At 41.1% G+C, this 16,891-nt stretch overlaps 1 protein-coding gene across 3 annotated transcripts in view; it reads left to right on the top strand.

The window, feature by feature from the left end:
* klhl20 (kelch-like family member 20) overlaps positions 1–16,891 on the top strand; it is a 73,457-nt gene that overhangs the window by 13,558 nt on the left and 43,008 nt on the right. For all 3 annotated transcript variants that reach the window (XM_059984885.1, XM_059984884.1, XM_059984883.1), the window contains 2 exons: positions 47–620; positions 7,732–7,890. In XM_059984885.1, coding sequence (XP_059840868.1) covers positions 78–620; positions 7,732–7,890 — 702 coding nt within the window. In that variant the 5' untranslated portion in view covers positions 47–77. The remainder of the gene's footprint in view (positions 1–46; positions 621–7,731; positions 7,891–16,891) is intronic.

The raw sequence follows: 16,891 nt of genomic DNA, 5'->3' as shown, positions 1-16,891 counted from the left end.
AAGGAATGGTGATTTCTATGTCTGAAATGTGCTTTTCTTTTCTCAGGTATATTAGTGTCTGCCCAGGAGAGATCAGAATGGATGTCACGAGCCGATGTACGCTCGGCGATCCCAACAAGCTGCCTGAGGGTGTACCTCAACCAGCTAGGATGCCATTTGTATCAGACAAGCATCCCCGACAGACTTTAGAAGTGATTAATCTTCTGAGGAAGCACCGGGAACTCTGTGATGTGGTACTGGTTGTGGGTGCAAAAAAGATTTATGCACATCGAGTTATCTTATCTGCCTGCAGCCCTTACTTCCGAGCCATGTTCACTGGTGAACTTGCAGAAAGCCGGCAAACAGAGGTAGTGATTCGTGATATCGATGAGCGAGCTATGGAGCTTTTAATTGACTTTGCATACACGTCTCAGATAACAGTAGAAGAGGGGAATGTACAGACTTTGCTGCCAGCAGCTTGCCTCCTGCAGCTGGCTGAGATCCAAGAGGCATGCTGCGAGTTCCTGAAAAGACAACTTGATCCCTCCAACTGCCTAGGGATCAGAGCTTTTGCTGACACCCACTCCTGCAGAGAACTGCTCCGCATTGCTGACAAATTCACTCAGCACAACTTCCAAGAGGTAAGGGCTAATGAAAAGGGACAAGGTTCACATTTTCTCTATGCATTTAAACTTAAGTAGTGGCCCCCATGACACTGCCACATTTGTACCATGTTCACAATTGAATGTTCATGGTGCAGTAAAACTGGTTGTTCTCAATTTAATTAGTTTGAAATCAATTCTTATTTGCAACTTTTAAAGGTAAGTAGGTGAGGTAATAGAATTATTTTATTTCTTGGAAAATGGAAGCAGAAGAGTGACTTGATTGGTATATAGAATTATGAGAGGCATAGTTAGGGTAGAAGGTCAGAGGGTAGAAATGTCAAGTTATCGAGAGCATAGCTTTATGGTGAGAAGGTGAAAACTTAGAAACAAGGCAAATTTATTTTATACAGAGTGCTGGGTGTCTAACATTTAGATAGGCACCCAAACATGCAGAGAATAGAGAGCTTAATAGACTCTGTGCAGGTAGGTGGTTTAGTTTTATTGTCATCATGACATGGTGGATTGGAGGAACCGTAACTGTGCTGTACTGTATGTAGTTATGTTGTTTTCAGCATCAAATCTAATTGATCTATTTTATAGTACTTGGTGGAACGATGATAATTCTGCCTTTCTCTCTGTTTTATAAATTACTTTTAAAGAGAAGGAACATTTAAATTGGCCTGTATTTGTTTGGAAGAGAAGTTTAAAACAATTTATTTCCATGTTGTGAATGTATAAGAATGGATCTTTTAAATATCTACCAGATATTTCTGCCAGTGTTTTTCAATGGTGGACGCCCCTGCGCAGCAGGGTGGCTGGGAGCCCCTGCACAGTGGTGGTGGCTGGGATCTTCAGAAAATTGATCCAGTTCACGCCACCAGATTTGCTATACTACATGCATCTCAACTAGTTAACATAATGCATTGGTTTTAACATGTTTTGACTATAATAAAGTATAGGCATGTTTTTGTGATTTCTGATAGTTCCCACACATAGCTGTGCCTCTGATTTGTTTTATTATTTTAAGGCAGTGATGAGGAAACACTGTTCAGTTTCTGATTAGGGAAGGGAATTTAAAGGTTTTATTATCCTAGAGTATTTGGGTAACTTTTGAGTAGTGCAAACACATTCCTTTGCCATAAGCTACAAATGTTGCATAACGTCTGATTTAAAACGAGTATCTCACTTGAAAAGAATTACTATCCTCTTGTCTGTTTACATAAGCTAGCCATGCTGGGAAGTTGATAAAGAACTGAAGAAGGGGGAATCTGATAGGAGAGGACAGAGACTACAAAGAGCGGGATCTCCTGATGGCCTCCCATTTACCATTTCAATTCTACTTCCCATTTCCACTCCAACATGTCAGTCCAGGGCCTCCTCTACTGCCACGATGATGCTATACTCGGGTTGGAGGGGCAACACCTTATATTCCATCTGGATAGCCTCCAACCTAATGGCACGAACATTGACTTCTCGAATTTCCGTTAATTGCAGTCTACCCCAGGTTAGAGAGGAAAACAGGAATGAGAAATGGTGAAGGGGAGCCTCCCCCTTCACTACTTACGTGCCCATCACCTCTCTCAGTGGTGCTCCTCCACATTCCCTTTCTTCCATGGTTTTCTCCCCCTCTTCTATTAGATTCCCCTTTGTCTTTCACCAGTCAACTTAATAGCTATTTACTTCACCCCCTCCCCCTCTCCTGGTTTCACCTGTCACCTGCCACCTTGTACTTTTTTCCTTCCCTCCTTGACCCACCCTTTTCACTCCGACTTCTCCCCTTGCTTTGCAGTCCTGATGAAGGGTCTCGGCCCAAAACATTGGCTGTTTTCTCTTTTCCATAGATGCTGCCTGGCCTGCTGAGTTCCTCCAGCATTTTGTGTGTATTGCATTGGATTTCCAGCATCTGCAGATTTTCTTGTGTTGAAGATAGGCTGCTGCTCATTTCTAGCATTTAACCTTCTGATTTGAGTACATGTGTTGCAAATAAAGATAGGTGGGGTTATGTGGAGAAATGAGTAGCTGCTTGCAGATGACTCTTTTAGAAAAGGTCAGCTTTCAGTCTGGAGTTGGCTCAGTCCTAATGTTTTGATATTTTGAGGCCTGTGGTATATTTTCATTAAAGGTAAATGTTTTTACCACTGTTGATATGTGGAACTCACATTTCATAAGATCTTAAAATGATGCCTTTGGTAATGAGTTGGTCTGGGTAACGTGCAGGTTCTTGCTGTATTTGAAAGTACTGATGCTTGCTTTTTTTGGAAGCTGTTGATTTCATGCTTATTGCCAGATTTATGAACATTTGGAGAGGCATAATATGATTAGGAATAGCATGGCTTTGTCAAAGGCAGGTCGTGCCTTATGAGCCTGATTGAATTTTTTGAGGGTGTGACTAGACACATTGATGAAGGAAAAGCAGCAGATGTAGTGTATATGGATTTCAGCAAGGCATTTGATAGGGTACCCCATGCAAGGCTTATTGAGAAAGTAAGGAGGCATGGGATCCAAGGGGACCTTGCTTTGTGGATCCAGAATTGGCTTGCTCACAGAGGTTGTAATGGGGAATCTGCATGGAGTAGGTTGCTTGCTCCTGAGTGGTGGGTCGTTAGGGTGTTAGAGTGGTGCATATTCTGCTTGGTGAAGTCGGGTGACCAGTGGTGTCCTCAGGGATCTGCTCTGGGACCCCTTCTCTTTGTGATTTTTATAAATGATCTGGATGAGGAGGTGGAGGGATAGTTAGTAAATTTGCTGTTGACACAAAGGTTAGGGGTGTTGAAGATAGTGTGGAGGGCTGTCAGGTTACAGTGGGACATTATTAAGATGCAAAATTGGGGTGAGAAGTGGCAGATGGAGTTCAACCCAGATAAGTGTGAGGTGGTTCATTTTGATAGGTCAAATATGATGGCAGATTATAGTATTAATGATAAGACTCTTGGCAGTGTGGAGGATCAGAGGGATCTTGGGGTCCGAGTCCATAGGACACTCAAAGCTACCGCGCAGATTGACTGTGTGGTTAAGAAGGCATATGGTGCATTGGCCTTCATCAACCAGGGGATTGAGTTCAAGAGCTGAGAGGTAATGTTACAGCTATATAGGACCCTGGTTACACCCCATGGAGTACTGTGCTCATTTCTGGTCACCTCACTACAAGAAGAATGTGGAATCTATAGAAAGGGTGCAGAGAAGATTTACTAGGATGTAGAGGAGATTTAGAAGGATATTACCTGGATTGGCGAGCATGCCTTATGAGAATAGGTTGAGTGAATTTGGCATTTTCTCCTTGGAGCAACGGAGGATGAGAGGTGACCTGATAGGGGTGTATAAGATGATGAGAGGCATTGATCGTGTGGATAATCACAGGCTTTTTCCCAGGGCTGAAATAGCTAACATGAGAGGATATAGTTTAAAAGTGCTTGAAAGTAGGTACAGAGGAGATGTCAGGGGTTTTTTACACAGAGAGTAGTGAGTGTTTGGAATGGGCTGCCGGCGACAGTGGTGGAGGCTGATACACTAGAGTCTTTTAATAGACTCCTGGATAGGTACAGGGAGCTTAGAGAAATAGAGAGCTATGGGTAACCCAAGATAATTTCTAAAGTAAGTAAAGTAAGTAAGTCCTGACGAAAGGTCTCGGCCCAAAACGTCGACAGTGCTTCTCCTTATTGATGCTGTCTGGCCTGCTGTGTTCCACCAGCATTTTGTGTGTGTTGTTCTAAAGTAAGTACATGTTTGGCACAGCATTGTGGGCTAAAGGGCCTGTATTGTGCTGTAGGTTTTCGATGTTTCTAATTTGTTGGAGTTGCCTGAGATTCCTCTGGACCCATAAGACATGGGAGCATAATTAAGCCATTTGGCTTATTGAGTCTGCTCCACCATTCCATCATAGCTGATTTATTATTCCTCTCAACCCCTAGTCCCTGCCTTCTCCCTGTAACCTTTGAAACCCTTACTAATCAAGAAACTATCAACCTCTGCTTTGGACTCCCTGATGGACTTCATCTTGGGGAATAAAGCAAACAGCCAGTAAGTCATAACTAATTTTCAAGATTTGTCTTGATTCAGCGAATGTTCCATTAAACAGCAAATGTAACTCCACTTCAGTGTGGGGAAAGCTGGAAACTGCAGGCCAGTTCACTTAATTATATAGGGAAAATGTTAAAGCTTTTATTAAAGACATTATAGCAGGACACTTAAGGAAGAACATCCAGGTAATCAGGTAATGTCCATTTCGCTTAATCATGTTTAACCATTTATTCGATTTCTTTGAAGAAATAATCTTGGATTTCCAGAAGTCTTTTAGTAAGGTGCTACATCAAAGGTTATTAAAGGAAATAAAAGCTGTTTGTGGAGAGAGGACTGACTAGTTCAGCAGAAAAAAAATAGATTTAATTTTTTCTCTTCTTGGCAGGATGTGATGAGAGTTGTGTAATTTATGTAATTGATTTGAATGTAGGAACTAATGATGAGGTTGCCAAATTGGAATATAGCTGTGAAGAGGATATTAGGTGGCTATAAAGGGATTTCAGTAAGTTAACTGAGTAGGTAAAGATCTGTAGTCATAGAAGTTATAGAACTGTGTGTCACAGAAACGAACCTAACACATCCATGCCAACTGTGATGCCTTTCTACGCTAATCCCTTCTCCCACATTAGGCTCATATCCTCCTCCTTTTCTATACAGTACCTGTCCAAAGGCCATTTAAGTGCTTCTACAACTGCCTCTTGCAGTTCATTCCATAAAACCACCACCTTATGTGTGGAAAAACTTGCCTCTGAAATTGCCTTTAAATCTTTCCTCTCTCATCTCAAACCAATGTCCTCTAATTTTAAACGCATGAGATTCTGCAGATGCTGGAACTCCAAAGCAACATACCTAAGTTGCTGGAGGAACTCAGCAGGTCAGGCAGCATCTATAGAAATTAATATTCAGTTGACTTTTCGGGCTGAGACCTTTCATCAGCAATGGAAAAGAAAGGGGAAGATGACAGAATAAAAAGGTGCAAGGAAGGAAGTCAAGCTGGAAAGTGACAGATGTAGCTAGGTTTTGGGGTGGGGGGGAGATGAATGAAGTAAAAGCTGGAGGTGATAGTTGGAAAAGACTGAAGAAAAAGGAATCTGTTAGGAGAGGAGAGTGGACAATGGGAGGAAGGGAAGAAGGAGGAGCACTAGGGGAAGAAAATAGACAGGTGAGAAGAGGTGAGGCCAGAGAAGGAAAAAAAAGATTACAAGAAAGAGAAAGCAGGGAAGGAGAGAATACAAAATTTTCCAGCCCTTCAAGCCACGCCACCACCGCAACCCCCAGCAAACCTGATTAACCCTAACCTAATTACAAGACAATTTACAATGACCTACCTGATACATCTTTGGACTATAAGAGGAAACCGGAGCAGGGAAAAGCCACACATTTCACAAGGAGGATGTACAGAGGCTCCTTACAGAATGGCACCAGAGTTGAACTCTGAACTCCAGAATACCCTGAGCTCTGATAGTGTTGCGCTGGTGCCCAAATTATTGTCTATTTTAGGTTTTGCTAGGCCATCTCCTGGTGGTGATGTACAGTGACTTAATGATGTCCTGGAAGCAGGTTGCATGTCCAACCACTTAATAATATATGGTTTGTTCCATGTGCTAAATCTGTCAAAGTCAGTGTTTATGCATACATGAATGGCTATTGTATGTTGCACTTGCAAGAAGTTTTCACATATTTTAAAGGATAATGATAGAAGCAAGTGTTACATCACAGGTTTATTTGACTAATCAGGCCATCACTGCCCTTGGGTTCTATGATTCAATCCTGTTTTTAATTATATTTTAAGCTACATAACAGCAAGTTTACTACCTAAGCCATTGAGGGAAAACAATCTAACAACTGATGATTTTCCAGCATTATTTGTCAGCTAAACTCTTGCTTATTTATGATTTTCAGTTTTTTTAAAAAGCTATTATTTATAGAGTACTCTAAAAATATTGGAACATATCATGACTACTTAACAATCAAATAGTTTTCTGGCATTTACTGCAGTTTTAGATGAAGAATTGGAGTCTCTTGAGAAATTTCATTGGGTGGTAATGTCTGGGGGGGCGTGGGGAGGTTGGCTGTTTGTGCAGAATTGAGGACAACGTTCCTTGGAGGCTGTTTTACAAGATGTAAGGTTACTGATCTGAAACTTACGAATGTGTAACCTTCATCCTCAATTTGGAGTTTGAATAACGTTTTAGAGATGTTGGTTGCATTTCTCACTTATCCTGCATGAAATCAAATACATTGAAGAGGCAGTAACAAAATTAATGAACTTTGGAGTGGAAAGGGAGGTTGACGATGGGTCACTTGAAGTCAAGCGTTGACATCAGAGAGGTAGACTGTTGTAGGCTGTGGAGATGAGCATTGTTCATGAACAACTGGTTGACAAGAAGTGCAAAGAGAACCACACAAAAAATACTGTAGGAACTCAGGAGGTCAGGTAACATCTATTGAAAGGAATAAGGAATCAACGTTTCGGGCTGAGACCCTGTCCTATTTATAGGTCTCAGCCCAAAATATCAACTCTTTCTCCTTTCATAGATGCTGCCTGACCTGCCGAGCTCCTTCAGTAGTCTGTAGATTCCCAGCATCTACAGAATTTTTTGTGTTTATTAGGTGTCGAGAAGCTGAGTTAACATTTTTGTGGGAATACAGTTGACAAAGGAAGAATCTGGAAGATGAATACTGAAATAAATAGAAAATGCTAAAAATACTCAGGAGGTTTAGCAACTACTGTGAAGAAAGAAGCAGTTAACTGTGTTTTACGTTCCATAAATGTTGCCTGGCCTGCTAAATATTTCAGCATTAAAAGCAGGAAGTTGGCCCCAACAGGATTTGGGGAAATGGAAAACACTGGAGAAGAACGTGACTGGAGATGATCATAAACTGATAATTTTAAAATTCAGGAGCTCATTTTCATAGCATTTGTACCTTATATACGTATGCCTTTGACAAACAATAAACTCGGAACTTGAACCTATCGACATGGGATTTTAAAGCAGGTTGTAAACTGTTCCAGACATCCAGTAGCTTGAAAATAAAGGTATTTGATGACCAGTGAGAGTTTTGTTATGAAATGCTGTGGTATGTTGTTTAATTGCTCTGTAAAATATATTTTTCCCTTTACTTTCAGGTGATGGAGAGTGAGGAGTTCATGCTATTACCAGCAAATCAGCTGATTGATATTATTTCCAGTGATGAGCTGAATGTGCGTAGTGAAGAACAAGTTTTTAATGCAGTTATGGCTTGGGTTAAATACAGTATTCAGGAGAGACGACCACAGCTTCCCCAGGTGAGATAGCATCCAGGTGAAAATCTGAATTCTTACATCTTGGATTGTTCCGTTTCAAAACCTTAGATAGTTGGCAGACTATGTTTGCTTAACATCTGTTGTTTGCAAGATACCAGTGTCTATAATCATGTCTCCATAAATGAAGAGGAGGTATTAGGTGCCTTGGCGGGCTTAAAGGTGGATAACACTCCAGGACCAGATGAGATTTATTTCAGGACATTATGGGAAGCAAATGAAGAGATTACCAGGGTTTTGGCTAAAACTTTCAAATCTTTTATGGATGCAACTAGATACTAGATGACTGGAGGATATCAAATGTGTGATGCCCCTTTTTAAGAAAGGCAATAGGCAAAAGCCTAGAAACTATAGACCTGTTAGCCTAACATTTCGGATGGGATGGTGCTGAGGGAAAGGATTAATGCTGTCTTGGAAAAGCAGGGACTAATTAGAAACTGCCATTATGACTGACCAGTTTGTTTGATTTCTTTGAAGAGGCATCAAAGCATGTTCAAAGTTCAAAGTAAATTTATTATCAAAGTACATATATGTCACCATATACAACCTTCAGATTCATTTTCTTGCTGGCATTCACAGTAGATGCAATGAAACAATAGAATCAATGAAGAGCCACATACAACAGAGATGGACAAACAACCAATATGCAAAAGTCAACAAACTGTGCAAATACAAAAAGAAAAAAAAACCTAAACAAAATAATAATAAGTAAATAAGCAATAAATATCGAGAACATGAGATGACGAGTCCTTCAAAGTGAGCCCATATGTTGTGGAATCAGTTTAGTGTTGGGATGAGTAAATTTGAATGAAATTATCCCCTCAGATTCAAAAGCCTGATGTTTGAGGAGCAATAATTGCTCCTGAACCTAGTAGTTTGGGTCCTGATGCTCCTTTACCACCTTCCTGATGGTAGCGTTGAGAAGAGAGCTTGGCCTGAATGGTGAGGGTTCTTGATGATGGATGTTGCTTTTCTGCAACAGTGCACCATATAGATCTGCTCAATGGTGGATAGGATTTTATCTGTGATCACCTGGGACATATCCACTAATTTTTGTGGTAATTTTCTGTTTAAGGGCATTGGTGTTTCCATTACCAGGCTGTGATGCAAACAGTCAATATACTCTCCAACACCGATCTATAGAAGTTCACCAGAGTTTTCGATGACATGCTAAAACTTCGCAAACTTAAAACAAAGTAGAGGTGCTGCTGTGCCTTCTTTGTAATGGCACTTGCATGCTAGAACCAGGACAGATCCTCTAAAATGGCGATGCTGAGGAACTTAAAAGTTGCTGACTGTCCACCAATGATCCTTGGATAAGAACTGGCTCATGGACCTCCAGTTTCCTCTTCCTGTGGTCAATAATCGGATCTTTGGATTTGCTGACATTGAGAAGTGGTTGTTGTGGCACCACTTGGCCAGATTTTCAGTTTCCCTCCGATTTGCTGTTTTATCAAGATCTTTGATTTGGCTAATGACAGTGGTGTTAGCAGCAAATTTAAATATGGCATTAGAGCTGTGCTTAGCCTCACAGTCATAACTATAAAGCAAGTAGAGCAGGGAGACCAAAGCACAGAGCCTTGTGGTGTACCTGACTGATGGTGGTTGTGGAGGAGAAGTTATTACCAATCTGAACTGACTGGGTGGGGTCTGGATGTTACCATCACAAACACATCCAGGTGAGAGCAAATAGAAGCTATGGCTTACTGCAGAGGTCCATGCATGGCTGAGGGATCTTGATGCTGCCTTTAGATCGGGGTACGTGACAGCTCTCAGGGAAGCAAGAACTGTGCTTTCCTGCTCCATCAGGAAGGCGAAACAGAAGCATGCTCAGAGAATATACTACCACTTCTGCAATACTGATGTGTATATGGCAGGGAATTCAGAGGATTACAGACTACAAGTTTACCCTGTGCATCAGTGACCAGGATGCCTCATTTCCTGACAGGCTGTATGTCTTTTACACCTGGTTTGATGCACAGAGAAAAGTGCAGGCAAGGAAGGCACTACGGGAGCAGAAACCCAGCCCAGCTAACTGAAATGCGGATGGATATATTCACCATCTCTTTGGAACAGTCCATTGTCCCCTTGATTTTCAAGTTGGGAACTATCATTCCAGTGCCAAAGAAGGTGATAGTAAACTGTCTAACTGACTGTCATCCAGTGGCATTAACATCTATCATTATGAAATGCTTTGAGGAGCTGGTGGTGGAGCATATTCAAGCCTTCTCCTGGCTACATTGGACCCTTTCCAGTTCGCTTATCACTCAAATTGATCCACTGACAATGCCATAGCCTCTGCCCTCCACTTTGTCCTGTCCCACCTGGAAAATAGAGCCTCATACGCTAAGCTGCTGTACATAGACTTCATTTTGCCATATAACACCATCATACACCAGAAAATAGTGGGGAGTCTGTCCTCGCTGGGTCTCAACACCTCCCTCCGTAACTGGATCCTGGACTTCTTAACAGAAAGGCGACAGTCAGTGCCTGTGGGTAGCAACGTCTCTAGTCCCATTATGCTGAGCACTGGCGCTCCTCTGGGCTGTGTGCTCAGCCCATTCCTGTTCACAACTTCACACTTGCACGACTATGCTCAAACTCTCATCAAGTTTGTGGGTGACACAATAGTGGGTGGCCTTGTTAACAACAATGATTCAGAATACAGAGAGGAAGTGGAGCAGCTTGTGTGAAAGCAACAACCTTAGTGAAGGTGGAGAAGACCAAGGAAATGATTGTAGACTTCAGGAAGGTGCAGATGAACTATCCTCCTCTGAACATACTTGGCTCCTCCATAGAGAGAGTTATGTGCACTAAGTTCCTGGGTGTTTATATCATGGACGACCTCACCTGGTCCCTCAATATTACCTTCCTGAATAAGAAGACACAGCAGTGCCTGCATTTCCTAAGGAGATTGAGGCAAGTGAGGTTCTCCACAACCCCCCCTCCCCACCATCTTAACTGAATTCTACAGGAGCACCATTGTGAACATCCTGACAAGCTGCATCTTTATTTGGTACGGGAGCATCAGGGCACTTGACTGGAAGTTCCTACAAAAGACTGTGAGAACAGCTGAGAGGATCATAGGTGTCTCCCTACCATCCACTGGGGACATTTATCAGGAGTTCTGCACATGCCCTTAGTATTATTAGGGATCCCACCCATCCATCTAGTATCCTCTTTGATTTTCTACCATCAGGCAGGAGACTCCAATGCATAAAGATAAGAATGGCCAGGATAGGAAACAGTTTCTTCCCTTAGGCCATTAGGCTTCTGAACTCCCAACCATATCGCATTCTAAGTGTCACCAGTTAATCTGTTCTGTATCCTACAATATTTAATTTATGCACTTTACTTTGTTTATTTATGCATGATTCATTTATAGATTTCTTTCTTACTTTTCTAATTATTGTGTGTTATATGTACTGCTATGCTTTATACCCTGATCTGGAAAAAAGCTGACTTGTTTGACGGTATACATGTATATAGTTAAATGATGATAAACTCGACTTGACATGATTTGAAGTGAGGAAATTGAGAATCCAGTTGCACAAGGAGGTATTGAGGCCTAGGTGTTGGAGCTTATTGATTAGTTTTGATGGAATGATAGTGTTGAATGCAGAGCTGTAGTCAATAAAGAGCATCATGGTGTATGCTTTATTGTCCAGATTTTCCAAGGTTGAGTGAAGAGCCAATGCAATGGCATCTGTTGTTGACTTGTTGTGATGGTAGGCAAATTGGAGCAGATCCAAGTTGTTCCTTGGGCAGGAGTGGATATGTTTCATCACTAACCCATCAAAGTACTTCATCACAATGGATGTAAGTGCCCTGTCCAGGCCAGATGCTAACTGTCGGTTCACTCTCCTGAAGAATGCTTTCACATTGGCTTCAGAGACTGAAATCACAGGGTTGCTGGAGGTTGTGGGAGTTTGTGAAGGTGCTCCCATGTTTTGTCATTTAAAGCAAGCATAAAAGGCATTGAGCACCTATGGGAGCATAACCTTGTTGTCACATATGTAGTTTGGTTATACAGGCTCCCCCCTCCCCCCATTTGAAGGTAGAGCGTTCCTATGAAACAGTTCGTAAGCCGGAATGTCGTAAAGTGAAGAAGCAATTACCATTTATTTATATGGGAAAAATTTGTGAGTGTTCGCAGACCCAAAAAATAACCTACCAAATCATGCCAACCAACACATAAAACCTAAAATAATAGTAATATGTAGTAAAAGCAGGAATGATCTGTTAAATACACAGCCTATATAAAGTAGGAATACTTTTCTGCAATCATTGCAGCACTGTCCACCATAGTGAAAATCTCACGCAAGTGCTCTCAGCAGAAAGATTCGGAGCAAGCGCTCTCAACAGAAGCGCTCTTTCCAGTAACCGTTAAGCTATGAAGCTGCCAAATCATACCAAATAACACATAAAAATACACAGCCTATATAAAGTAGAAATAATGTATGTACAGTGTAGTTTCACTTACTGGAATCAGGAAGACAGCAAGCACACTGATGATGGTGTGTTAGGCTGAGTCATCGGAGGTTGGGGTGGTGGGAGACTGGGGTGTTATCGTTGTCTCTTTCCATCAGGGCAGGCAGGTCACCTTCTTCTATGTCTGCCTGCCTCGATGTCGAAGGTCAAGGTTTGTCTTCTGCTGTGGCTGATGTGGAAGGCTTGAAAAACGACGGTATGCTTGACTGCTTAGCCTCGCGCATTTTTCTATCATACAGTTCTTTGTAAGCACTCAAACCATCCTGCAAATATGCCCTAAACCTACATGTCCTTTCAAAATTAAAGTCATTAAAATCATTGCAGTGTTGTCAATCAGCATTGCGAAAATCTCACGCAATTGCTTCATGTTCAGTTCCTGGTTGACTTCACTTTCAGGCCGTTCGCTACTGCGTTTGGTTTCAATTGTTATCCTTTCCTCTTCATCAACTCTTCATCTGTCAGTTCTTGGTCATGGGATGCCAAAACCTCTTCAACATCATCTTCATCAACTTCCACAAACCCAGTCTCCTTAGCCAAACTCACTTTTTCCTTACTTTGTTCACCACAATTGAAACGCTTAATTATGTCTAGTTTTACACTGTATAACACCCTTACACACTCTTTTAGGCTTTTCCGATACTTTAGAACTCATCTTGCTAACGGATGCACAAAATAAATCAACATAAAGCACAGATGCTCAGAGGCACGTGTTTAAGCAATGCCAGCTGGAATGCAGTTCCAGGGGAGGAGCTTGGCTGCCTTTTTTCGTAACAGTGAAAACACCTTCTGTTAGCAAAAACAGGTAACTAGTGTAGGTCTTTCGTAACAGCGAGGTGTCATAAAGTGAACATCCGAAAAACAGGGGACACCTATACTTTGTAGGAAGTGATAGCATTCAAGCCCTGCCACAGCTTGTCAAACATCCTTCTGCGATTCATGTTTGGTCCAGAGTTGCCATTTCGCATGTGAGATAGCTTTCTGGAGGTTGTCCCCAAATCTCTTGTTACTTGGTTCCAAGACACAAATGTCATTGATCCTGATCTGACCCTCAGCAGATTGAGGTCTGCTTGGTTTATTGAAGGCTTGTGGTTGGGGAAGGTGCTAAATGATCTTGAGGGACATACTGGTCCATGACTGACTTTATGAAGTCTGTGACTACCATGGTTATTCATTCAGATCCTCTGAGTCCATGAACATGGCCCAGTCCATTGATTTGAAGCGACCCTGAAGCCACTCCTCTGCCTCCTGTAACCATTTCTTCATTATCATTGGTAAGGACAGAGAAGTCGATGTAATTTATATATGTATTTTAGTAAGGCCTTTGACCGGGTCCTACATGAGATCTTAGAACTGGTGGAATGCAGGGCAAGGTAATAAACTAGATCCAAAACTGGCTTGGCAAAAGAATACAGAGGGTGAAGGTAGAAGATTTTATCTTTACAATTGGATGCCATTAACTACTGGTGTCTCACAATATCTGCTGGGACCCTTGCAGTTCGCAAAATGCATGAAGGATTTGGATGCGTATGTAGAAGACACAGAAAGTTAATGAATGATACAAAGTTTAGTGGAGTTGTTGGTGTGTAAAGTAGTTTTGGGTTGCAGAGGGATACTTATGTGTTTGTGAAATGATCAACCACAGCATTTTCCTTATGTATGGACACAAATAAACAAAAAATGCCCTTCCTTACAGTTGCACGAAAAAGTTTGTGACCCATTTGCAGTTACCTAGTTTTTTGTGTTAATTACTCATAAAATATGATCTGGTCTTTGTCTGAGTTGTAATAATAGACAAACACTATCTGCCTAAAGTAAACACACGAACAATTGTACTACTTCTTGTCAGTACCAAGAACACCATTTAAACAGTGTAAGTTCAAAAAAGTATGTGCACTGCTGGGGTAATGCCTTTTACAAAAGCAATTTGGAGCCAGGTGTTCCAATCAGTGAGATGAAATTGGAGGTGTGGGTTGTAGAGGTCCCCTGCCTATATAAAAAAAAGACACACAAAGTTAGGTTACTGACGGAGCCTGCCCTTCTCAAGAAAGATCTGTTTATGTGCACTATGTCTCGATCAAAACAATTTTCAGAGAACCTTAGAAGAATTGTAGAGCTGCATCAAGCTGAAAAAAAGTTACAAAAGCATTTCTAAAGACCTGAGTGTTCATTAGTCCATAGTAAGAGAAATTGTCTACAAATGGAGGAAGTTCTGTACTGTTGCTGCTCTCCCTAGGAGTCGGTGTCCTGCAAAGATCACATCAAGAGCACAACATGCAATGCTGAAGGAGGTGAAAAAGAACCCAAGGGTAACAGCAAAAGACTTGAAGAAATCTCCAGAATTTGCTAAATTGTTCATATGTCCAGTATAAGAAAAACACTGAACAAGAATGGTGTTCATGTAAGGACACAACAGAAGAAACCACTGCTCTCCAAAAAAAGTACATTGCTACACATCTCAAGTTTTGCAAAAGACCACCTGGATGTTCCACAATGCTTCTGAGACAATATTCTGTGGACAGATGAAACAAAAGTTGAACTTTTCAACCAAAATACACTCCACTATATTAGAAGGAAAAAGGACACTGTACATTAACACCAAAACCTCATCCCAACCGTGAAGCATAGTGGAAGGAGCATCATGGTTTGGGGCTGCTTTGCTGCCTCAGGGCCTGCACAGCTTGCAATCGTTGAGGGAACAATTAATTCAAAATTGTATCAAGATAGGAGAATGTCAGGTTAGCTGATTGTCACCTGAAGATTAATAGAAGTTTGATGATGCAACAAGATAATGATCCTAAACACAAGAGTAAATCAGCAACAGAATGGTTTAAGAAGAGGAATATTCTTATTTTGTAATGGCCAAGTCAGAGTCCAGACCTGAACCCAATGGAGATGCTATGGCATGACCTGAAGTGGACTGTTCATGCAAGGTATCCCAGAAATACTGATGAACTGAAATAGCTTTGTATGGAGGAATGGTTTAAAATTTCTCCTTGCCATTGTGCAAGTCTGATCAGCAGCTACAAGGAAGTGTTTGGTGGAGGTTATTGCTGCAAAAGGAGGTTCTACCAGATATTAAGTACAAGGGTTTATGTACTTTCCAGCCTGGACTGTGAATGATTATACAACTTATTCAATAAAGACATGAAAAATACAATTGTTTGTGTGTTATTAGTTTAGGCAGATTGTGTTTGCCTATTATTGTGACTTAGATGAAGGTCAGACCACATTTTATGAATAATTAATGCAGAAAACCAGGTAATTGCAAAGGATTCACAAATTATTTCTTGCATCTGTATATTTTTTACGTAGAAAAGTTTTATGAAATTACTTAATATCTTTGGAAATTTTTTTAAGTTTATACATTAAGAGTTTTATTCCAGATGCATAAATACCAAGTAAATGAGAGTTTACTGCAGATAATTGAGAGAGTTAATGAAAAATTGGCAAATATAGTTCAAAATGGGGAAATTGAGGTTATGCACTTCAGGAAAAGAAATCAAACAGCGAACTGTGATCCAATTGAGAAAAAATTGACATCAATGCAATACAAAAGGATCTGGATGGTAATGGATATGAATTACAAATAGTTCACAAATGGCATATTGGCTCTTCATTTCAGGGACTGAAGCTGTGAAATAGGAAAATTTACTTAGAACTTTCAGGGTATTGTCGAGGTCACGTTTGAAGTATTGTGCACATATTTTTGACCTCCTATATAATACCGTATATTCCAGAGTATAAGACGACCCCCCATTTTCAAGGTTAAGGAAGAGACATTTTCTTGTTACCTTTGTGTAAGCCGACCCCTTTGTAGAGGTTTTTGATTTAACCAGAAAAGATCACAAGATCTCTCATGCCGGTACTCAGCTTTGCTGGATCCGGAACTGGGAAATTTTGTGAACCAGTACCTGCTAAAAAAAACAGGCCTACGCATTGTAAAGCGTTATAAGCAAATTCTTAATAAATAAATCAGGGTGGGAAATTTTGGATTAGGTCTCCAATGGTAAAGAATCCTCAGATTTGTAACCCCTGCAAAACCATTTAGCGCCCATCATAATCTCGTTAAAACATAACATGGGGTGGTGGGATCAGTACGTCTACTCAGTATTGAGTTTGAGACCGCCATATACAAAAGATTAAAACAAATGCGATATGATGCTGGCTTCAAGTTGAAGGTTGTTGATTTTGCTAAAGGAGCAAATAATTCTGCAGCTGCTAAGAAGTTTAGTGTAACCAAGAAGCAAGTGAGAGTGTGGAGAAAGGCAGAGAACACGCTGAGGGAAGTGCCGAAGACGAAATGTGCAAACCGCGGGAAAACATGCCAGTGGCCGGAACTGGAAGAAAAAGTTTTAGAGTGGCTGAATCACCAGTGATCGTCTGGATACGTTGTTACCAGAGAAATGATTCAAGTTCAAGCGTTGAAATGGGCCAAAAAACACCGTGAGGTCAGCGAAAATTTCAAACCTACGTGAAGCTGGTGCACTCGATTTAT

The sequence above is a fragment of the Hypanus sabinus genome, chromosome 11, assembly GCF_030144855.1.
Source record: "Hypanus sabinus isolate sHypSab1 chromosome 11, sHypSab1.hap1, whole genome shotgun sequence".
Taxonomy (NCBI): domain Eukaryota; kingdom Metazoa; phylum Chordata; class Chondrichthyes; order Myliobatiformes; family Dasyatidae; genus Hypanus; species Hypanus sabinus.
Note: the sequence above shows the minus strand (reverse complement) of the source record. Positions and strands in the feature narration are given on the sequence as shown.